The sequence below is a fragment of the Haplochromis burtoni genome, unplaced genomic scaffold, assembly GCF_018398535.1.
Source record: "Haplochromis burtoni strain Fernald_Lab_line unplaced genomic scaffold, NCSU_Asbu1 Contig_542, whole genome shotgun sequence".
NCBI classification, from domain to species: Eukaryota; Metazoa; Chordata; class Actinopteri; order Cichliformes; family Cichlidae; genus Haplochromis; species Haplochromis burtoni.
In genome coordinates, this window is record NW_024582903.1 from 138,704 (window position 1) to 163,400 (window position 24,697).

Sequence of the window (24,697 nt, forward strand, 5' to 3'; positions counted from 1 at the left end):
TCAGTATGTTGTTGATTCCCATTATTTATGTGTCTGCTATCCCCACAAGCTGCATGTCTTTGGACGGTGGGAGGAAGCCGGAGTACCCGGAGAGAACCCACGCAAACACGGGGAGAACATGCAAACTCCACACAGAAAGACCCCAGCCTGATGTTGGAATTGAACTCAGGACCTTCTTGCTGTGCGGCAACAGTGCTAACCACCGTGCTACCGTGCTGCCCCATTATTCTTATTATTAATGAACTCCCCGTGTTTGCGTGGGTTCCCTCCGGGTACTCCGGCTTCCTCCCACCGTCCAAAGACATGCAGCTTGTGGGGATAGGTTAATTGGATAATCCAAATTGCCACTAGGTGTGATGTGCGAGTGAATGTGAGTGTGAATGGTTGTCTGTCCCTGTGTGTTGGCCCTGCGACAGACTGGCGACCTGTCCAGGGTGTACCCCGCCTCTCGCCCTATGACAGCTGGGATAGGCTCCAGCGCCCCCCGCGACCCTGAAAAGGACAAGCGGAAGCAAATGGATGGATGGATGGATGTGTCTGCTATATTTTGTGAGTCTCGTCTTATTTTTGTAGTCTGTATGCTTCTGTGTTACGGTCCTTTCTCCATGTTTAGTCAGTAACTTCCTGTTTTATTTTGACAATCTCGTGTCTGGCCTTAGTTTTAGACCTGTAATAGATCCTGCACTGTGTGACCACGACGGGCAGGTAACGTGTCTTTAAACATGGTCAGACTGTGAGCCACAGAGAATTAAACCAGCTCTGAAAGAAAAAGGAGATCCAGTGTCATACCTAATAAAGTGACCAGTACAGGCCTTCATTTCATCTGTGGTTTAAAAGAAGCTGATTCAGCTCCGCCCCCTTCAAGACAGTGTTCCTCTGATTGGCTGCTGCTCATAAACAGAAGGTCTGTCCTACTGCAGGTGGGTGGAGCCTCTTTGTGACAATATCCAGATCCAAGAGTAGAAAAACCTGTGAGGTAAGTTTCCAGAGGAGCTTTAACTCGTTACAAACTTCAAACGTGAACATCGAGCAGTGACCACACGACAGGAAGTAAGGAGGACAGGTGGAGTTAAAGTCAGTAGTTTATTTATAGGAACAGCTACAGAGACACGCTGACGTGTGCACAGCCCGAGCTCGAGCCCCGCACACTGCAGTCAGCATCGGTTTCTCGCTTTCACATTAAACAAAGACATTTAAGAGAAAAAGAAACTCCATAAACGGAGGAAACAGAAACATCAGGATTAATAAATCGCTGTTTTCATGTGCGTGGGCGCTTCCTGCGTGGTCTGCAGTAAATGTCATGATGTCTAATCACGGAGCCACCGACACGAAGCCTGAGCGCAGCCGCTACACAAACACAAAGCGGCTGCGCTATGAGATTAAAAGCGGCATTTTTCACTGATATCAAACAAGTTACAGAATCATTAACAGTCCAACCGGACTAATATGTACTTACTGTGCTTCTCCTCTAGAGGGCAGCACAGGCTTCACTTACGAACTAACAATCAAATCTACACAAACGTGCAAAAAAGAGACTATAAAAATGTAGAGAAGCTCACGTGTGTCAGGTTAGAATAAAAACAGTCCTCTTTACATTCTGAACAAATTCATAAATAGCTGATCAGCTTCTGGATCAAAGGAAACCGCAGTCGAGGCGAAACAACATCGATAAAAACAACAAAGAAGATTAAAGTACAGCGTCCTTTAGCCCCGCCCACCAGACAACGTGACAGATGTTTGAAGCACTTCAGTGAGCACAGACCTGCTTCGCATCAGGTCATAAAAACGACGGTCACATGATTCGAGAGAAGAACGTCGCAAAAAAGCAACAGTAAGTCAGAGCGACTCCTGCGAGCGCCACCCTGAGGTCAGTTACAGTACAGCAGCTTCTTCGTCCTCATCCTCGCACCGAGATCTTGTTCTCCACGGCTGCCAGCATCGAACACAGCCGTGAGTTCTCATTGGCCAGCAGCTTGGACGGCTCGTCGAACTCCACCACCTGGACCAATTAGAGACAGGGAGGCAGAGCAGGTGAGAGTGTTAGCGGAGCTCGACAACACTTCAAACACAGAGACCAGATCTTCTGTGTCAGCATACGCGACACGAGCTCGTCCACACACTTATGGTCACGCGTGTGTCACTGCTCAGTGCGAGGCGTTGTCTTGGACGCAGCTCCCGGGGCTGAAAATGAACACCTGAAACCTGCACTCTCTAAAACGGACACCAGGGGGCCATACCTGTCTGTTTACAGAGGTGTGTGTTATGTCTGTTTTTTCTCTTTTACAGGAAACAAAGTTTCGATTTTGGGGTTTTATACCGCTTGTTACTTTGATTACTAATGACACAGGTGTCTAATTTATTCTAGTGTTCCATATTTCAGGGAAATAGTTCCATTCCAAACCACTCTGAGCTCCGCCTCTCACCATCTGTGCGACTTTAACGTCACAGTTTTTATTTTCATCATTTAAAGAAACAAAAACCTTCAAACTAACATGTGACTGAAGCTTCAACGTGTTTACACTGATCTGCTCACACACAACCAGCTATTGGCCATACCTGCCCCTGGTTGAGCACCATGATGCGGTCGGAGGCCAGGACAGTGTGGAGGCGGTGAGCAATAGTCAGCGTGGTGCAGTGGTGGAACGAGCTCCTGATGGTCTCCTGGATCAGAGCATCCATCTCGGCATCCATGGCCGCGGTCGCCTCATCCAGGATCAGTACCTGAGAGAAGAACGAACCGATCAGAGACAGAGGACAGGCCAGGGGCGGAGCCACTCTGACCTCTCAGGTTCTCACCTTGCACCGTCTCAGCAGCGCACGGGCCATGCACAGCAGCTGACGTTCCCCCACCGAGAAGTTTTCTCCGTTCTCCACCACCTCCGACTCCAGCTTCAGGGGCAGCTGGGACACCTGAGGGGCACATGACGGTCATATAATGTCAGTGTTACAAACACTTGTTGCTGAAGAAGAAGAACGGCGTGTGGTACACAGTAAGCAGCGTGACACTCACACACTCCTTCATGTGACTCCTCTCCAGGGCGTCCCAGATCTTCTCCTCGCTGTACTGGTTAAACGGGTCCAGGTTGGACCTGAAACACACACACACAGTCTGAGTGTGACACCTCCTCACGGGCCTGAAGTGCCTCAGGTGCTCTCAGGTGCTCGTACCTGACGGTGCCGCTGAACAGCACCGGGTCCTGAGGGATGATGGACAGTTTGCTGCGAAGGTCGGCCAACCCGATGTCACTGATGTCCACGCCGTCGATCAGAATGGAGCCGCCACAGCACTCCACCAGCCGGAACAAGGCCACGCCCAGAGACGACTTACCTGAAGAAACACGGCAAGCATCAGCACACCGCCTTCTACAGGCAGGGAGAGGAACTACACACACACTCACAAACACACACACACTCTCTCTCTTTCGGGTCCGACCTGATCCGGTTCTGCCCACGATGCCGACCTTCTCCTTGGGTCGGATGGTGCAGGAGATCTTGTTGAGGACCAGAGGGAGGTTCTCCTGGTACCTCATCTCCACGTCCTTCATCACCAGTTCCCCTTCCTGCGGCCAGTCGGGCAGAGGGGCTCGACCTTTGACCCTGGCTGGCGCCTCCTGGGACAGGGACTGAGACACAGACGGCACATCAGAACCAGAATCCGACAAAGCCAGGAGATGCAGGTTAGAGGTACCGCCGGTGCAGCAGCTTCGTTTCAGATCCTGTCAAAAAACTACGAGTGCTTTTAATTTGGAGGAGTTTTAATCTGACAGGAACCAAAACTGAGCAGAACTGGACCGAGTGTAGAACGACCCAGCGAGGGGCAACAGTACCTGGATGTAGTGATGGATTCGTTCGACGGAGGTGAAGCGAGCTTCGGTCTCAGAGGCCAGGCGCACAGTGAACTGGAACAGACCTGTTAACTGACACATGATCCTCCACTCAGTGTTACTTCATTTCAAATACAGCACAGTTTCACAACAGCAACATCTCACAGAGCATCACACTGCAATCCTCAGCAAGGAGCACCTGGTGACAGTGGGGAGGAAGAAACCTGCATTGGATTGACTGTCCATGAGCAGCGAGGTCAAAAATACCCGTTTACCTTAAAGGTCCTAAAATCGACCAAGTATCCATGTCAATGTCACACACGGGCTGCTGTTAGCTGTCTGTAGCTTTAAATCAGCCAATGAAGCAGCCAGCGGGAGCAGAGTGGCTCACTCTGCACGCTGTCGCAGGTCATTATAACTGTAGAGAGAGAGAGAGCGCTCCACGGAGGTCTCGCCTCATAGGATGAGGATGATCCTGAGGAAGGTGGATCAGCTGAGAGCCGTGGAATAGAAGAATGGCTCGGTTCACTGCATTGGAGGGAGTATTTACAGCAGTGGCGGTCATGGAGCCTCGCAGCAGTTACCAATGTTAGCTGCACAACAGAGCTACAGCAGCACAAAAGACTGTGTGTTATCAGCACACATCCAGCTGCCCGATTAGCACTCGCAGGAACTCGGTGAAGGCTACACGACCCACTGATGACCCGAATTCGGAACCCACGGCGACAGGACTCTGGATCAGCCCAAAACCACACAGGCAGAGCTTGTTAATGTGCTGAAGGCATCTGGGTCCACAGCCACCAAGAACACCATCGCTAACACACAGACAACATCCTAATGACTCAGAGAACCTTGGGAGAAAGTGTTGCTGTCAGATGATCAGACCTTCCCCACAGTCGGGCACGGAGGTGGCAGCATTCTTTGCTACAGAGCTGATGAGCCACGTACCGTCAGCGTTGGGGAGTAAAGGGAATACATGTACCGCCATTACGTATTTAAAATACAAAATATGAGTAACTGTATTCCGTCACACTTACCGTTTAAAAGGTGGTATTTAGAATACAGTTACTTTGCTGAAATAAATGGATTATACAGCGGTCTTTTCCTGTTTCATATGTTGGGCTGTCCCCTTTCTATTTTTGGTAATTGCACGTCGGTGGAAACCCAAACAAAACACTCACTAAGAGGCTCTAATATGAACGCAACAGGCAGAGTGTTACAGGCATCACCCTAAAGAATGTAGCCTCATGTAGCCCAGCTGTAAGTAAGTGTTGGGATTAAATAATTTGCAGTATCAATAATGCTATACTTTTTTATTAATAAGTGTTATAAAGTTATATAGTGTAGTATTAAGTGGACACAGCCCTGAAAAATAAAGGCATGAGACCATGTGCTCTTGGGAAGTAGAGAGCTGTAGACTCTCGCTCACGCTTGCCTGGGAAAATGTAGATAAGAGGGGACCATCTCTAGTGGAAAGTTACTGAGACACTGTTGTTTAGACTAGAATGAGAGAGCTTCTGTAATCAGACTGTCAGGGGCGCACCACCATTTTGAAATCCGCGGCAACGTGTCATGCAGGACGCATCTCCCCTCTAGAAGTAATGTGAAGAGAAATAAAGTTAAATGGTCTACTGAGCAGTGTTTTGTCTTCCATCGGATGCCTCTGAGGAATCAAAAAGAACTCGGTGAAGTGTTGATATTGACTACTGGGGGCTCGTCCGGGATTCCAATACGAGGCTAAGGAGGATGGATTGGGCGCAGTCTGGGGACTCAACCAGCGAAGCGAACAGAGACCAAATTGTATTCAAACTGAGCCACACTTATGGAGCTCCACGATTCTCTTCCTGGTGTTTGGTTGACATCTCCTGATGTTCCTATTTCACAGAAACAGCCTCTGTGTTTTGCCTTATATGCATCCACAGCTGTGCCACCCTCACATGGACTCTACTAACCAATCAGAAGCTTCTTTGTGTTAGAACGGCCCAGTCAAAGTGGCTGACTTCACTCAGTGATATGCAGATCAAATAATTATTTCCCTCACAGTGTTTAAACTGAGCTCTCACGTTTCTCTCACTGAAGCTGCAGGTTTCCGTGGTCTGGTTTGTGCTTCAGCACATCAGCTTCAGTCGAACCAGCCGTGAGCACAGCGCCAACAGTGCAGCTGGCTGTCTTCACAGAGCGCTCTCTGACAGCAGCTTAGCATCGATCTCGACTCTAACTGTGGGTCATTTTCATGACCCGGACGACCGTTAGACATTACTCCACTGGGGACCAGTAACGCCGTCGCATCACATCTGCAAAGGTTTAAATGTTAAAGTTACCTGGACGGCGTAGGAGATGGCGAGGCCGGCGTAGGCAGGGGAGATCTTTCCATGCATCACAACCATCATCAGAGCTGTGATGCTGATCAGAGCCACACTGATGATATCCAGGCGCACAGCCAGCCACCGCATCGCACAGCTGAAGAGGTAGAACGGGGCCTGGTTCTGGTCCAGCAACACCTGGTACCTGGAAACAACAGCACACAGTCAGCGGTCAGAACTACATCCTGGACGTCGGAGCGGGTCATTCGGTCCGACCCAGACCTGTGCAGGAAGTCACGGCCTCGATCATAGGCCTGCAGCGTGGCCAGGCCGTGGATGCTGGAGGTGATGTGGGACATGAAGGGAGACATCGTCACATTGTCCAGCCGCTTCAGCTCTCGTATGAAGACCCTGGAGATGCTGTGGAGCACCACAAAGAGCAGGACCAGAGGACCCACCGCCACCAGGAACCACGGGAAAACACAGCTGATCACGCCCAGGCAGAAGAAGACCAGGATCACGTTCTGGATGAACATCTCCGCTTGGAACGGCAGACGAGTGTCGACTAGATGGAAACAGAGGAGACGGGACTCGGTTAGACCCTGGACCTGAACGGCAGCTCAGACCCTCCAGTCCCACCGTCACCTTCATCCATGTCCTTGGAGAAGCGGTTGAGGAGCCGTCCCGTGGGAGTCGTGTCAAAGAACTTCATGGGGCAGCGCAGGATCTTATGGAAGAGCTCGTCATGCAGCTTAGAGGAAGCTCGCAGGGTTCCCTGAGGAGAGACCACAAACACCACGCTGTAACAACAGGCTCGCTGTAACCACGGTAACCAGTATTTTACAAGCAGGCTGAGAGCAACTGCAGCAACAGGCCGGAGGGGACCTGGGCTGAACTCTGACCTTGACAAAGGCGACCCCTCTGATGAGTTTGAAGAGCAACATGACTCCCATGGAGGAGGCGTAAATGGCGGCATATTGTTGCATCATGGGATTATCTCTCATGCTGATACTCACCACTGAACTGTTGCCAAGGGTTACCGTGGTGTTCTGGGAAAAACGGAGAAAGAGGAGTCAGAGGGAGAGCAGGGAACAGGAGGAGACGAGAGGCGGAGAGCAGAGAGGAGGAGACGCACCCCGCTGCCCTGATTGATCCAGTAACTGAGCCACCAATGGCAGAAGGCAGAGCTTCCCACATTCAGGACAAACAGGGCCACGATCAGCAGGCAGGAGGCGGAGCCACCACATGCTGACATGTACACCTGGAACACAGGCCACACCACAGCCCCGTACTGCTGCTCCTCCCCTTTAGGGTCACATGAACAGGAAATGGGACAGAAACAGAGACAGAAGGTCCCTCGTTTAATTTACCTGAATGCTGTGCTCTCTGTCACTACGAAACTTTCAATAGAGCGGATTAAAAAATCCTACCGTTGTCCTTGACGACCGGGATGTTCTTCTTCAGTGATCCTGGTTTAGCGTCCGCTGGTTTCCTCTGAGAGCTGCCATTCTTCCTGCTCGGAGCCTGAAACAGGTGAGACAGAGACAGAGACATGTGAGCTGCAGTCAGGTGAGACAGAGACAGCTGAAATACAGGTGAGACAGGTGAGATACAGACAAGTGAGAAAGACAGGTGAGACAGAGGCAGGTGAGATACAGACAGGTGAGACAGAGACATTTGAGATACAGACAGGTGAGACAGAGACATTTGAGATACAGACAGGTGAGAAAGACAGGTAAGATGCAGACAGGTGAGACAGAGACATTTGAGATACAGACAGGTGAGACAGGTGAGATACAGACAGGTGAGACACAGACAGGTAAGAAAGACAGGTTAGATACAGACTACAGACAGGTGAGAAAGACAGGTGAGAGGCAGACAGGTGAGACAGAGACAGGTGAGACAGAGACATTTGAGATACAGACAGGTGAGACAGGTGAGATACAGACAGGTGAGAAAGACAGGTTAGATACAGACAGGTGAGACAGAGACAGGTGAGACAGAGACATTTGAGATACAGACAGGTGAGACAGGTGAGATACAGACAGGTGAGAAAGACAGGTTAGATACAGACTACAGACAGGTGAGATACAGACAGGTGAGATACAGACAGGTGAGATGCAGACAGGTGAGACAGAGACATGTGAGATACAAACAGATAAGACAGGTGAGACAGAGACAGGTGAGATACAAACAGATAAGACAGGTGAGACACAAACAGATAAGACAGGTGAGACAGAGACAGGTGAGATACAGGCAGGTACCTCAATGTGTGGTTTGTCTCCGAGCAGGAAGAGGTTAAACATGGCGGCATAGTCTCCACTGAGTTTCATCAGGTTGTCATGGTTACCCTGCTCCACGATACTCCCCTCTCTCATCAAGATGACATCATCACAGTCCACCAGATACTGCCCACCGCCACACACACACACACACACACACAGGTCATCTCCATGGTAACCACCTGCAGAAAAGCTCAGTGGTGGCGAGGGTGCTCACCTGTAGCTGGTGGGTGACGAAGATGACGGTTTTGTGGCGAAGCTGCTTCCTTATGGCGTTGTGGAAGATGTGGCTGGCCACATGGGTGTCGAGGGCGCTCAGCGGGTCGTCCAGGATGTAAACATCCCGGTCACTGTAGAGGGCGCGGGCCAAGCTGATTCGCTGCCGCTGCCCACCACTCAGGTTGGCGCCACGCTCTCCGATCTGATTGGAGGAAAACAGCAACATAAAACGACGCATCCAGAGCCTTCTATCTACACACAGGTACACAGGAAGTGATGTCACCTCTGTGAGGTCAGCGCTGGGCAGAAGAGCGAGGTCGGTTCTGAGGCAGCAGGCGCTGATGACAGACTGAAATCTGCAGAGAGGGGGCGGAGTTAGTGTGGAACAACAGAAGGGCTTCTGTTGACTGGGTGATGTCACTTCCTGTTTGGCGTCCAGCTCAGTGTGTCAGTGTGTGATGTGCAGGTGTCTCTGCCTCACCTGTCCTCCTGATACTCCAGCCCAAAAAGGATGTTGTCTCTGAGCGTGGCGTTCAGGATCCAGGCCTGCTGGGCCACGTACGCCAGCCTTCCTTTGACCGCCACGCTGCCCTCCAGCACCGTCATCTGCCAACACATCAATGTTTAATAATGGACCGATAATGGCCAACAACCAACACTGATCACCATGGCAACAGCAGGGAAAGGAGACATCACCTGTCCCAAGATGGCTGAAACCAGCGAGGTTTTTCCACTGCCGACACTTCCACAGACGCCGAGCAGCTTCCCCTGAGCAGACAGACAGGTGTGAGTGATGTCCCACCCCCACTCAGGCTCAGATACTACTAATGCCACGCCCCCACTCGGGCTAAGGTGTGACTGATTGGTGGATACCTGCTGGATGCTCAGGTTTATGTTGTGCAGCGTGCTCTGCAGGCGCTGAGGGATGGAGGGGGTGGGCAGCAATGGAGGACACGCCTCCCCCTCTTCCTCCTCCTCCGGACTTCTCTCCTCTCCTCCTTCTCTTCCTCTCAGCAGGGAGTCCTTCACCTCCTCCTCGTCCTGCTCCTGGATGACGGCCGAGTCTCTGCACCTGGACACCAGCAAACACACACCTGAGTGCATCAGCGATCAGGGCAGATCAATACAGCTGATCAACACGAGCTCATGGGTTTACTTTTCTCTCTGTCGGTGTCTGCTGGCCCCTCCCACACTTGGACTGGGCTGAGCGCTCTGTCCGCCTCCTTCCCACGCCAGACTGGCACCGCTAATCTCCACGGCAACCTGAGGGTTGACAGGCAGCGCTCGGACTCCATCGACCTCAGGCAACAGGAAGAGACTCTGAGGAAGGAGGGCAGGGCATAGATGAGATCAGGAGGCACAGGTGTGTGCAGGTGTTCCTGTGAACGTGCAGTACGCAGGTGTAAGTGCACAAAGTCAATAACCAACCTTGAATCTTTCCACAGCAACGGAGGCCTCGGACAGCGACTTGACAGAAAATGGTGTGACCTTCAGGGCAAAGGTCATGGCGTTAAACACCGTTACCACGGTGAAGGCCTGGATGGGTAACGGGAAAGGGCATCTGTTATCATACCAGACTGTCAACAGGTAACCGGCACAGAGAGGACATGAATTCCGGTACCTGAGCAGCTGTCAGGTCGTATCCTAGCAACATGTGGGCAGAGAATGTCGCCACGCTGGCGATGACAACAACGATGGGAGCCACGCCCACTGTGATGCTCTGGAAGTATCCCGTGAGCTCAAGGATCCTGCGCTCCTCGTCCCGGATCCCTGAAAGGAAACACAGACATGATGAGTGTTCGGCTGTGTTACCGTGGCAACCGCTGAGCGCGTGTGAGGTGAGCGCGTACGGTGGACGTCCTGCGAGAAGGCTTTGACCCAGGCATACATCTTGATGAACTTGATGTAGCTGAGAATCTCGTTCATCTTCTGAACACGCCTGTCGGTGACGGCCATGCCCTTCCTCCTGAAATACGCCGTCATCCTCGAGCTGAGCATCTAATGGCAGATCAATACATCGCCATCAATACACTTAATCGCGCTCGATTGGTGCGCCTGTAGCACGTCTGAGGCTCGTTTAAGGACAGAAACAGCTTACAGTCACAGCGCCGTCTCACACTGCCTTTAACCCTTTCACACATAGTGGTCACCACAGTGCACAGCTCTTTAAAGGCTGTTTTCTTGTATTTGTGTGAGTGTTGATGCTATACTTGCACATAAAACACAACATTGGACACTGATGTGTCACTCCACACCCTGCCACCCACTCCAAAGGTAATCTTATCCACCTAAGTGGACGTGTAAAAAAGTCTTTGAAAAGTACATGTTTAAAAAAAATGAAGTTCAAAAATATTTTTTTCATGCCTAAAGATGAATAAAAATACTTAAGAAAAAATCTTGATTGAGGTTGTCATAATTCATGCATGAAAGGGTTAAAGAGTAATCATTTAGAAGAACACAGGTGTAGTCAGGTGAGCACAGGCGGGCTCACAAAAGGTCAAAGACTCAGTCAGACTCGGCGAGTTTTAAAGGTGCTGACCATGGTTGGGTAGAAAAGGATGAAGACGGCGGAGCCCAGCAGAGAGGTTGGTCCCAGGATGAACAGATTGTAGGCAACGCCGAGGACGGCCACCAGGGGGCCTCCTGCTAGCAAACTGCCCACGGCTGCCGCCTCAAACATCCTTTGACCGTCACTGGAGCACATGTTCACCAGCTGACAGGAAGGAAGCAAAAGATGACAGCAGAGTGAAAGGAAGTAGAAAACAATAAGAGTATTAAAGTCAGCACAGTCAGGTAACCACACCTGTCCCACAGACTTGTCCCTGATGCTGCGCAGACGCAGGATCTTCTGGAAGGCCAGGCTGAGGATGGCTCCCCTCAGTCTGGTCCCAGTCCGGTAGTTCAGGGCCCAGGTCAGAGCCAGAGACCAGGACCGCACCAGCTCTGCCGCGAGGAGACCCAGAACCAGCAGCAGCCCGTAGCCCAGGTCGGCCTCTTCCTGTTGGGTGTATTCAAGCAGACGCTTCACCACGAACGCCTGTGGGGGGTGGAGTCACTGGTTACACCACGGCAGTCTGATGGCAGTAAGGCAAACGTGATTCTGGCTCTGAGGTTCTCACCGGCCCGCTGAACCCGGCCACCTGAGTGACGGCGAGGCAGAGGATGGAGAGGAGGAGGCGTGTCCTACAGAACGCCCAGACCACTGAACACAGAGAGGCGCTCGTGCCCTTTGACCTCTGCTCTTCCTTCCAGAGAGCCCACAGCCTGTGGACACACAGTCTCACAATAACACACACATACAGACCAAAGGCTTTGAATACATGCCTTCATTAGCTCCTCCCACCTCATGCTGTTGTCATTGCAGCTTTCCCGCTGCGACACGGGCCAGACATCATCCAATAGGAGCTGTTTCTTCCTGCGGGCGCGCATGGCCAGAGGAGTCAACCAATTAAACGTCATGAAGGAGAAGAACCCGGCGCTGTCGACGGGATGACACCACCTGAGGAGTAACACACAGGTGAGTGCACCTGCCTGCCTCTTAGGGACGTACCAGGTCCTCACAATCATAGCAAAACAAATCTGTGTGTGTGTGTGTGGGGGGGGGCTTACCTGTCATCCTCTCCACCTTTGCTCTGCTCTGCATCATTGGCTCTGTCCTCCTCCAGCTCTTCACAGTGGCAGTCAGTTGATCTGTCCTCCAGTGAAACCTGACCACACACACACACACACACACACACACACACACACACACACACACACACACACACACACACACACACACGCACACAGACACACACAGACACACACACACACACAGACACACACACGCGCACACAGACACACACACGCGCACACAGACACACACAGACACACACAGTACACACCTGTTAAACTTCTACTGTCTCTACGTCTTCAGCATTTAAAAGGCTAAAACCCAAACTGGTCCCCAAACACACTGACTCTATATACACAGAATAATGTTCTCTGATTGGCTGTTAGCAGTTTGCTGCAAACCTTCAGGTAACCATGGTAACAGGACCGATGTGTGTCTCATTGAGTTTCAGGACTAGCATCATGTGGCTGAGGGTCCTTAAAGAGAGACAAGTCTCTGTGTGTGGCTGCAGCCTCCTCTCTGAGCACGCTCACTCACAGCAGCAGAGCTGCATCCACCGAGCACGTTCAGAGCTCACGTTCCTGCCTCGTGATGCCTACACACATAACTTCCATTCACTCGCCCTCGGCCAATCAGGTGCCTCATAGACCCTGAGACTCAGAGCCTCAGCCAATCACACAGCGGGGTCCTCAGCATCAGGAGTGGGCGGGGCTTCGTTATATAAACAGACTGCAGCTTTGTCTGCTTTTTATTTAGCAGTGCAGTAGAAGCTTTTATTTTGAAGCAGAAGCTCACGTTTCCTGTCTGATTTCTGATCACATCATGTATTAATTGAATCTGATCAGTTATTTATTGATTACTCAGATATTCAGGTCCGCAGAGGGTTTAATGAGTTCATCAGTCACACTGATGAACACTGATCAATCGCTTTGGCTGTGATTTCTGGTGCAGTGGTCACTTTATTAGGAACACCTGGAACGTCCACAGGTGTTCCTGTTTCCACTCTGACCTGGCTCTAGGTTTTTCCACTGATCAATAGAAAGTATTGATCAGCAATTGCTGTTGAGGTGACCTGGCTTCACTGTGCTCCCAAATGCAATATCGATGCAGTACTACTGCCCTCCTGAGTGGCTGTACCCGAGTACTCACCTGCAACCCCGGCAGAGCGCCGCAGGAGGACCCCGACTCGCTCTGTCCAAAGTCATGTTGTTTCATCTTCTATCAGACCACATGGGACCGTGACCTCTGACCCCGCAACACCAACAACCTCAGGAAAAGCTCCTGAAGACAAAAACAGATACACATTAAAAACACTGCAGTAAGACTACTCCAAATATTACATCTAGCAGTACTACAGTGATGCCAGGACTGTAGTACCAGTTGCACCAGCATAAATATCACAGTAATACTGCAATACATACTACAGTAATACTGGACTATATCCCGCAGTAATACATGAGTAAATACTGTCTTTACAGTGATATAAATATTGCAATACAATCTGAAAACGCTGCATTAATAGTTGCACTGCACAAATTGCACTACTACTGTAGTAATTCTGCAGTAAATACTACATTAGTACTACTAAAAATATTTCAATACTACCTTAATAAATACTCCAGTAAGTAACTAAGTGAGAACGCTGCAGGAACATTTGAACAATTACTACAATAATACTTCAAATACTGTAAAATATTCTGTAAAAAACTTAAAATACTGTAAATACTGGAGGAACGCTGCTTCTGCCTTTAAACCGGTAGGAGTACTGTAGTAGTAGTGGTTTAAATACTACAGGCACACTAGTATAGATACTGTGATAGAATTAATATAAATAACACAGGATTATACTGCAGTATTAATGCTATCAACACTGCAATTGTACCAGTATAAATACTGCAGTAGTACAGGTATAAATACGGTTATGGTAGTAGTATAAATACTGCATCTCCTCCAGAATAAGGTGACGGGCTATGGCTCCTTCACAATAAAAGCCTGTGATGCTGCCGTTAGAGAACAGGCTGTCCTCGCGCTCGGACACGGGCAGAGAGGAGCTGCTGCCCGGTGTCCGGGCTCACCTGTGCGGGTCTCACTTGTCCGTCCGTTCCACAGTCTGCCCGCGTTCCCGGTGTGAGCGCAGCCTCGGTCACTGTCCTCCTTCAGGTCCGCGGATCTCTGGTAACTGAAGCTGCGGCTCAGCAGTAGCAGCGGTGATGCGCGGGGCAGCATGGGAAATGGAGTTTAATCCGACCGAAGACCCCCCCCCCTCCCCCCCGACATGACGTCAGCACCAACACTGATCCCTCAGTCTGGACTGTCAGGGCGCTCGCGCTCACTGATCAATCCCACAAACCTCATCCTGGTCATCTGAGTCACGTGACAGCACCCAGCCTGCACTCACCGTGCGGAGGGGAGGGAGGGGACTGGAGTACCAATTTACAGATTTTGTGTAGTTGTGCTATATTAATATGTCAATATTAAAAACTGTGGATTTGAAATCTTTGGTTTCTCAGTGTGATCACATCATTACACATCAGCAATACACAAGTTAGTAACAAGTACAGTATCATGTATCATCAACCATGTGACCCTTCTCCCAGTCTCCCTTGAGACTGAGGCTGTGTCCCAATTCAGGGTCTGCAGCCTTAACGGTCCACAAGGGCCGCATGATCAAAGACAGCTCAGGCCGGAAGTGAGAGGCTTGTGAAATGGGACGGTCTAGCCTCCGTCGCGCTGAAAAGGTTGCCTAGCGAACAAGATACTAACAGCTGGAAACGTTTCAGACACCTTTGTTTGACAGAAATGAAGGAGAAAACCTTTTGTTCCAACACCTTCTCACTCCCAACTCGGCACATGTGTGAGGCATGGTCAGGCTCCCTCTGCGTCACTTATCGACGCGCAGGGCCCTCTCATTGAATACTATAGAGCTCCCTAAACGTTGCTTATTGACGACAAGAGATTAATATAATATATATATACATATATACACAGTGGGGCAAAAAAAGTATTTAGTCAGCCACCGATTGTGCAAGTTCCCCCACCTAAAATGATGACAGAGGTCAGTAATTTGCACCAGAGGTACACTTCAACTGTGAGAGACAGAATGTGAAAAAAAATCCATGAATCCACATGGTAGGATTTGTAAAGAATTTATTGTAAATCAGGGTGGAAAATAAGTATTTGGTCAATAACAAAAATACAACTCAATACTTTGTAACATAACCTTTGTTGGCAATAACAGAGGTCAAACGTTTACTATAGGTCTTTACCAGGTTTGCACACACAGTAGCTGGTATTTTGGCCCATTCCTCCATGCAGATCTTCTCGAGAGCAGTGATGTTTTGGGGCTGTCGCCGAGCAACACGGACTTTCAACTCCCGCCACAGATTTTCTATGGGGTTGAGGTCTGGAGACTGGCTAGGCCACTCCAGGACTTTCAAATGCTTCTTACGGAGCCACTCCTTTGTTGCCCGGGCGGTGTGTTTTGGATCATTGTCATGTTGGAAGACCCAGCCTCGTTTCATCTTCAAAGTTCTCACTGATGGAAGGAGGTTTTGGCTCAAAATCTCACGATACATGGCCCCATTCATTCTGTCCTTAACACGGATCAGTCGTCCTGTCCCCTTGGCAGAAAAACAGCCCCATAGCATGATGTTTCCACCCCCATGCTTCACAGTAGGTATGGTGTTCTTGGGATGCAACTCAGTATTCTTCTTCCTCCAAACACGACGAGTTGAGTTTATACCAAAAAGTTCTACTTTGGTTTCATCTGACCACATGACATTCTCCCAATCCTCTGCTGTATCATCCATGTGCTCTCTGGCAAACTTCAGACGGGCCTGGACATGCACTGGCTTCAGCAGCGGAACACGTCTGGCACTGCGGGATTTGATTCCCTGCCGTTGTAGTGTGTTACTGATGGTGACCTTTGTTACTTTGGTCCCAGCTCTCTGCAGGTCATTCACCAGGTCCCCCCGTGTGGTTCTGGGATCTTTGCTCACCGTTCTCATGATCATTTTGACCCCACGGGATGAGATCTTGTCGTAAATTCTTCATTCACAAATGTTGATTTCTGAAAACAAAGCCAACCTTTTTCACTATTCACAAAGAACTGTGCCTGACAAAAAACACGCTGTGGATCTGCACTAAAACCTTTAGAAAACACAGAGGTTAGAATTCTGTCTTTTAATTTGATTAATTTCTTTAGTTACTTATGTTTATATTACTTTACAAATTGAAATACAGGCTGTTCTGCTGTTATCTCAAGTTGCAAAAAAGTTTTTGAAAATGCTGTCATTGTTGTACTTGTTACATTAATTAATAAAAAGAAAACCATGTGACAGCTGGACCAATCATTCTGAGCACGCTCACTTTAGGTGCTTCATATACAGTCCGGTTATATAACAGCAGTGTTGGGGAGTAACGGAATACATGTACCGCCGTTACGTATTTAAGAATACAAAATATGAGTAACTGTATTCCGTTACAGTTACCGTTTAAAAAGGTGGTATTCAGAATACAGTTACTTTGTTGAAATAAATGGATTACACTGCGGTACTTTCCTGTTTCATATTGTCGCGGGTCAGGACTGTTTGGGTTTTGTTTGACAGCTACGTTCTGTTGTTCCAGGCGGCAGCGTTACGGTTGCCATGGTTACAGGGCGACGCCTCTCTCTCTCTGCGACTGTGTGTTTCCTGGGTGAGAGAGCGCCTTTTCGTTGTTGTTGTTGTTGTGCTAAGCTAACAGGCAGAATGCTACAAGCATAGCTCTAAAGAATGTAGCATCATGGGCAGTGTAGTCCGTGCTGCAGGGAGAATGGACTGCCATACACGTTATGTGTCTGTGAGGCGAGGAGGGAGAAAAAGGAGAAAGTACGAGCTGTCATCGAGGAAAAACGGGAGCTGGAAGCATGTAAATATAATAATAACCACTGCAGCCAAGAAGAGGCCTGACGAGCCCAGTTGTAAGTAAGCTATTAAGACTCGACTGTACACCGTGTTCGTGTTTTCCTCCGAAAACAATAAGTTCCGTTGGAGCAGCCTTTCAACGCCTCTCTCTGTCTCTCGCAAGAAAAGTTGACCCACACAACAAAGTAAAGCTATTTTTCGGCTACGAGCCGACAGGGACCCCGCCGTAGTAGCCAGACGTCCCTTTACTACAGTTTGGAGTGGCGGACCTTCAGTAACAGTAATAAATCACACAGCAATAGTACATTCACGTTGTTGTAAAAAGCATGATAATATATTAAGTAATCCAAAGTATTCAGAATACGTTACTGTCATTGAGTAACGTAACGGAATACGTTACAGAATACATTTTGGGGCATGTATTCTGTAATCTGTAGTGGAATACATTTTAAAAGTAACCTTCCCAACACTGTATAACACTTACACCTGGAGTGGATTCCAAACTTCATTGTGCTGCACCACCCACACCTGAATCCCCACCAATCATCACCGTTGTCCTGACAACCTGACAGCCTAAACTCTGGACATAACACACCCTTTAAATCAGCGGTCTCCAACCTTTTTTGCCCCACGGACCGGTTTATGCCCGACAATATTTTCCTTTAAGGTGTCGCGGATAAATACAAGAAAATAAAACTAGTACCGGTACCGAGAAAAAAAAGATGATTTATTCATAACACACGTGGAAAGACCCAGGAAAACCGAGTTAACGATAAAAACGATAAAAAAATAACGCTGAAAACCGATAAAAACCCTGAAAACCAGACATTTCACACCTGAGCCTCAACTCTCGCGGCCCGGTACCAAACGACTCACGGACCGCTACCGGTCCGAGGCCCGGGGGTTGGGGACCGCTGCTTTAAAAGACCTCTCCGAATGCTTTGCTGCCCCCTGCAGTCAGAAGAAGAGTGAGAGACTCCTGTAGATGAAGGCTGTGTGTGTGAGAGAAACACAAAGCACAAAGTCTGACCAGATTATTGATCACTTTATTGTTTCTGTACAAACAAAGAGCCGCTGCCATCTCCGCCTCACACCCGGGAAGGATACAGCATCTGCACACAAAGAGGAAGTACACTGTCACAATAAAACCACGCACAGGAAATGAACTTCACAATACAACTACCACACAGGAAATGCACACAGGAGGAGAAACCACAGAAGAAGTAAGCGGCGAGAAGACCTGAGACGCCTTCAGAGCATCAGTGCAGCGAGCGAGGTGGAAGATATGACGACGGTGGTACGAATGCGCGTGTCACACTGTGAGCAAACACCTGTGACAGGTGAGACCTCTAGATGTGACTCCGAATGACTGAACGCCATTTCTGCAAAATAATATGGTCAATCAGAGTCATCAGATCTGCGCTCAGCAGCATTTTTTCTCTTGGTACTTTTTTCTAAATATTGCTCAGAGCTGCAGACCCCCCCCCAGGTCTGTATCTCACTGTAAATCTGTATAGTACCTATCCAGTTGTTCAGTGATGACGTGACGAATCCTACTTCCGGGCCTAAAGTAGTCTGCGTTTAATATGGCTTTTGTGTTGTTAACATGTTTAATGTTTTGTATTTTCTTCTATTTGATCTCAAAAAGCTCCTAAAACAGTCAGTGATCCCTGTTGACCTCCCTCGGCTTTTATTACCCTAATCATTTATTTAAGCTCAGTTTTTAAAACCTTAGGATGTAACTACAGCCCAGCCCATGCAGCAGTATATGAATGACTAACCTCGTATTGTGGATGGATTATCTCAGTTGTTCTCCTGGCTGAAGTTTGGTCCTTTTACAGCATCCTGCCATGCGATTACATTTGTTCCTGACCACCGAGAACACTCACGTTAACTTTTATCGAGTGGAAAAAAAGTTAGCTTGTTTATATTATGCTAACATAGCTGTGTCGCTAGCGGTCACGTAGCACATCATTATATACCAGCTAGCCCAACTTCAGTAACCCTACAAACGTCACTGCTGTTTAGTTTTCTGTCTTCATTTATGCTGGAAGTGATACAGAGCTGTACGTTTTAATTTGTTTCCAAAACCCCGCAGTCAGGACATGCTATATTGTATTTAGATAGAAGCTAGCGAGCTAACTCCCTGCTAACTTCTAACTCCGTTAAATGTCATAAATTCCGTTTTCATGGATGCCTGGATTTTGCCCATGTCGGTAAATTCGGTATTTTAAAAAAAAGAAAAGGCATGTGCAGGTTGGCGATGTTCATGTCCCTTTAAGACGCTGTGCTACGTTACAGACTTGACGGGGTGGAGTCACATGACTCTACTACCTGTTAAGCTGGGCAGACACTGTGCGATTTTTTCAGTCGCGCGATTCAGCTCCTGCTCAAACTGTACGGTTGACTCGCAGGGGTTAGAAGTTCATAGGTCACGATGCAGGTCTCACACTATACGGCCCGATGCTCTGATGCGACCTGAGTGCTCACACTGTGCTCCATAAAATGAAGGTTATAACAGAAAATCTGTCGCTCGCTCTCTCTGTCTTTCACTCACACAGACACACCCCACCATCAACTTTGCTAAATTGCTAATGAAAAACATGATCAGGCAGCTGTGATTGAGCAGCAGTGTAGATCCAACTATTTTCACGGTTGTTGTGGTCGTGATAATTTTGTGAGGCCACATCGAAAAGGCTCGGATGAGCTTTCCAAAGTTCTACAAGTTGTGCCTCCATCGCTTGTGTCCAGATCACACGCTGCACTGTCGTGCTGCGCCGTCTTTTTCGCTGACATTTGTGTTTGCGCGTGCGCAGTGTGACAAACTGCGGTGACACCCTCACGACGGTCGTGAATCCTCGCGACCAAGCGATTGATGATCGGGAGCTCGTCGTGAGGTGTCAATCGCTTCTCGTTACCCCACGTATACTATACGATGCATGACGCACGATGAAGGCCAAAATCGGGCCGATCGCCAAAACGGTCGCACGACTCAAAAATCGGCTCAAAATGGGCCAAAAATCGCACAGTGTCTGCCCAGCATAACAAGACGAGACACGGGTGAACAAATGGAGGACGATTTAAATGTTGAAGCAGCAGCGACGGAGGTAGAGCTGGTGGAGGAGGAAGAGGAGACGCTTGTTAACAAAAAAAATGCATCATCAATCGTTTGGCAACATTTTGGATTCAACAAGGATGATATTGATCAAAAAATTGTTAAATGTAAACTCTGCAAAAAGACTGTTGCGTCAAGTCAAGGTAACACAACCAACCTCTTCCACCACCTGCAGCACAAGTTTTTGTTTAAGAGTTTATAGTTTTCACTAGTCACATGGCAGTGCTTAGTATTTATTATAGTTTTTTCTGTGTTCAATTGACATTTGTGTTTGTGACATTATTTGTTTACAAGTTATAGTACCTCAAGGCCTTAGCAGAGATAGGCCTTTGTCCATGATGGCATTACATTTGCACAATCATTGTTTACTTTGTGAATAGCCAATGTGAAACATATTTATTATTAAACTATTTTGTTTACAAGGGATACACATTTTTTAGAGAGCATGGTTACATATTGTATCCTACACTTTTTATTTTGTTCAGTTAATAAATCTTAACCACTAAAAGTACTTACTACTATTGTCTTCATTTATTTTCAGTGACATTTTACAGTCCTTTAAAGTGGTAATAATATAATTGCAATGAATAGGTCTAGGGGGAATAATATTATCAAAATAACTGGAGGAACTATGCTGCCTGCCACAGCCCCATCAAATGAAAAAAAAAAAAAAGTTTGTTTTTTTTGGCACTTGGGGTGGTTATCGTCCATTTATCGTTATCGAGGTTAACTGCTCAATTTATCGTGATATTGATTTTAGGCCATATCGCCCAGCCCTAGCCATAGTGATCGTTTGATATATGGACCTGCAGCGGAGTTTAGGTCCAGACACGGCTAGTGACGTCAGACTGAACAATCGGATAAAGACTTTCTATTCTCACAGCTGTACACCAACAGCAGCAGCCGGGTGGAGCGGGCTGTCAGTCTGATGAACATGCTCCAATCTGAGTTTATCTGACAGAATGATGTGCAAACGTTACTCAGCCTCTCGTCTTGCTTGAGTTTATTCATTTATTCAAATATTGATAAGCTTCCTCAATGCTGCTGTCTGAAGCCACACCCCTCAGTCTCGTCATATTGATTTCACGTTATAAAAAAGAACCTGTAAATGACGCCTCCAGCTGTGGCTTCATGCTGAATAAATCAAATTTAAAGACTGAGCGCACTCAGGTAGCGCTCTGAGCCAGAGCAGGTCAAAGTTCGCACGAACACTTTTACTCCTGAAGCGTATTGGAAACGATCTGATGGCGTGATAGGAAGCAGTGAACACAGAAACGCCGCGGCAGCCAAGACGTCTGCGAGGTCGTAACCCCAGCCGATCAGGTCATGTGACTCACCACTCTGACTCTGTGTCCAATGGCTTTGGCCGGCAGGTTGCTGCTGAACTTTGCTCGCACCATCCCGCTGCTTCCGTGAGCCCGGGTCACCTTCCCCCAGATCACACGGGTCTTGTTGGGCTTCCCACCGGGCGTCACCGTGTTCCTGCGTGCACACACACACACACACACACTTAGAAACACGCCAACCTTAACAGTAAATGAAAGATGGCGGTGTGGCAGCTCACTTCTTGGCCTTGTAGACGTAGGCGCAGCGTTTGCCGAGGTAGAAGTCGACCTCGTCCCGGCTGTAGCAGCCCTCGAGCTTCAGCAGCGCCGTGTGCTCGCGCTGGTTCCTCAGGCCGCGCTTGTAGCCCGCAAAGATGGCCTTACTCCACAGTCTGAAAGAGAGACTGCGTCAGACCATGTCACCACCACCTGCTGACACGCCCCCAAATCTGACCAATGGAAAGAGCTGCTCATCTCCAGCCCAAGCGTGACCAAAGGTTTCACCAAAGTCAAAGCACAGCGTGTCTTTTTCCCCCAGACATCAGCTGGTGGAGCTCACGCTTCCATCACACACACAGAAACTGCACAAAACAGTCGCCAAACACAGGAGGCGGGAAATCAATCACAACGACGGAGCTACCCTCCACATCTCTCTAACAGACCTTAAAACATCTAAAGCAAATCAAACCTGCAGAATGATCAGTAATCAGACTGATCAATCAGCCCAGAAACAGCTGACAGAATCAACGTCATCAAAAAGCTGGAGTGGGAGGAGCCACGGGTGAATGTGACCCCCAGAGGCCTGTGCCGCTCTGGACTGATAGACGTCAAGTATTGATTTATCTGCTGCCAGCGTTCTGTGCAACGTGATCAACTCACTAATCAGACACAAATGATCAATAGAACTAAAGTGAGCGGCAGAAGGTCCCAAAACAACCAATAGGAACTCCAGTGCTTATTGATCAGAGCCAAACCGTGACCCACTCCACCAGCTGATGTCACCGTGGTTACTTCACCCTTCTCCTCCGATCTGAGGATCGAAGGTCGTAACCCTGCACCTGCTTCCCCTGTACGCTCCACAGATCACCAGCAACGACCCACTGACAGCGCCCACAACTGTTTCTATAGCAACAAGGACCCAACTCCAAGGTGTTTACGTGTCGACGAGGAAAACTGAGATTTAGTCACACAACATCAAAGGTGTGCGAGACGTTACTGTTCACATGAGATGAACTTCTACAGTGACAGAAACACTGCTGCTGTTACACGTAGTTACTGTCCCTCTGTTTACACGACTATGTGCCATCTTTGCTACTCGTTCCCTGCCAGGCTTCTGAGTTTCACCGTTTTTTGCATTTACACATGGACACACATACTTTTTCTGCCTAAAACACTCGGCGGGGCTGAGATAGATTTTGATCGCCCGACCGGAGATATCGCTAGCTCCGGGACATTGGGCTAGCGATTTTGCGAGCCCTGATCTGTGCACCTCCAACCATGACATCATCACCATCAGCGTCTCTGCAGCGAGGAACAGCGTCTCTGACAGATCACGGCCTGTTTGAATAAAACTTTATTAAACCCATCCCAGAATCACTGAAGAGCAGACAGGAAGTCGCTCTGCACTCACAGTTAACTCACTTCCTGTCAACATCTGTCTGCCCTCTCCTGTTTCAGAACTTCAGCAGGTTAAATCGCTCACACAGACATACATCATGTGACCACAGAGTGAAATGATTGGCACTCACCTTCCAGGCATCTTGGTCGTTGTGGTCTTCTTCAGGTGAGTTCACCTGCACAGAAACAGTCACATTAACACCTGAAACCCACTGTAGCATCACGTGATTGACGGCACTGGTAACCAGCATGTTTTCCTGAGCTCGCAACTTTGTACCCGCTGTGTTTTCAGAGGAGGACACATCACCATGGCAACTAATAATACAAGTTTTTAGTGCCAGGCCCTGATAACTGTAGGTTTAGTCAGCTATGACCTCACAGGTGGAGGACAGAGCGTGCTCCGACCTGGGATGCGTTTACTGTTCATAAGAAACACTTCATGTGGGAACAGCACGTGCCACGCTACCAGGTAAAAAGTCACGTGACTTATTCAGAGGCAGCTTGGACCACAGGTAAAGTGTCTGAGGTTGTCACAGAAACAGTCCCGTTCAGAACCCGTGTGATTCTGCGGTCAGCCCGTCACTGATCGATAACCGATGGCTCCCTGCATACAGCACGTAACATTCGGCTCTTTCCGTTTCATTGTTTCACGAGAAACTACGAAAATCCGAGTCAGCTCCGGCCGGTGGCTCCTCTGGTTTGGCCCGTTTATCGGGGGAGCTCCAGCCCGCCGCGAGCATCGGGGCTCCCACACACCCTTTCCTTACCGCACGTGTGCGGGAGCCGGCACGCGCAGCTCGGAAGCCGCTCGGTTACCCCCGGCCCTGCGCTTCGTTAGCCGAGGCTAGCTTCTCTATCCGGAGCGAATCTCCGCCATCAGCGGCTCAAACGCAGACACAGACCGACCGAGCAGCGCCGGGGCTCCTGCCCCGGCCCCCATCGGGACTATCAGCCGCCCACCGCGCAGATTAACGGGCATTTTTCAAGGATGTGCCGGTGGACATGTTGACTCTTACCTGCACCGCGTCCGCAGAGAAGGAGGAAAAGGAAGGGCGAAAGGGATGCTGGGAAATTAGTGTAAACAGAGGTGTCCGCGGAGCTGCCTGAAAAGAAAGGCTCTTTTTATTTTCCCGCTTTTTAGATTTTAATGTAATCAAGGAAACAATTAAAAACACGTTTACAGAATTTCATAACACACATTTTAATAATAATATTAATACATGCTTCATGTTTTGTCTTTGTTAATGTAATATTTTTACGTTAATTTTCAAAATCCACCGCATTAACGCGCTTTATTGAAGATAATATAAACAAAAATTTATGTTTGATTTGTGAGAACTAAAACTGGTAACTAACAAATGACGTCACATGCAGCAAATGTAACCTATCCAGTCACCCCAGCCATAAACTGTTCAGACTATTTCCATCAAGCAGGAGGTTCTGCAGTATCCGGTCCGAACCAGCAGACTGGGAGACAGCTTTTTCCATCAGGCCA

General features: G+C 48.7%; 2 protein-coding genes across 2 annotated transcripts; both read right to left on the minus strand.

The window, feature by feature from the left end:
• Positions 1–1,069: 1,069 nt before the first annotated feature.
• abcc5 (ATP-binding cassette, sub-family C (CFTR/MRP), member 5) lies at positions 1,070–14,485 on the minus strand. The gene is made up of 30 exons (XM_005947849.3): positions 14,317–14,485; positions 13,391–13,522; positions 12,238–12,335; positions 11,972–12,127; positions 11,748–11,892; positions 11,432–11,665; positions 11,168–11,341; positions 10,479–10,626; positions 10,250–10,398; positions 10,057–10,164; positions 9,785–9,948; positions 9,502–9,700; positions 9,325–9,396; positions 9,110–9,234; positions 8,912–8,984; positions 8,627–8,830; positions 8,392–8,535; positions 7,558–7,651; positions 7,263–7,432; positions 7,030–7,176; positions 6,773–6,902; positions 6,410–6,692; positions 6,146–6,332; positions 3,828–3,917; positions 3,434–3,623; positions 3,169–3,328; positions 3,011–3,089; positions 2,797–2,910; positions 2,557–2,721; positions 1,070–1,999 (listed from the first exon to the last, which is right to left on the minus strand). Exons 2-30 carry the CDS (start codon positions 13,454–13,456, stop codon positions 1,898–1,900), a joined length of 4,170 nt encoding a protein of 1,389 aa, XP_005947911.1. The 5' UTR covers positions 13,457–13,522; positions 14,317–14,485; the 3' UTR covers positions 1,070–1,897.
• Positions 14,486–18,171: 3,686 nt separating this feature from the next.
• rpl35a (ribosomal protein L35a) lies at positions 18,172–24,308 on the minus strand. The gene is made up of 5 exons (XM_005947850.3): positions 24,219–24,308; positions 23,334–23,378; positions 21,825–21,977; positions 21,598–21,742; positions 18,172–18,257 (listed from the first exon to the last, which is right to left on the minus strand). Exons 2-5 carry the CDS (start codon positions 23,342–23,344, stop codon positions 18,234–18,236), a joined length of 333 nt encoding a protein of 110 aa, XP_005947912.1. The 5' UTR covers positions 23,345–23,378; positions 24,219–24,308; the 3' UTR covers positions 18,172–18,233.
• Positions 24,309–24,697: the final 389 nt, after the last annotated feature.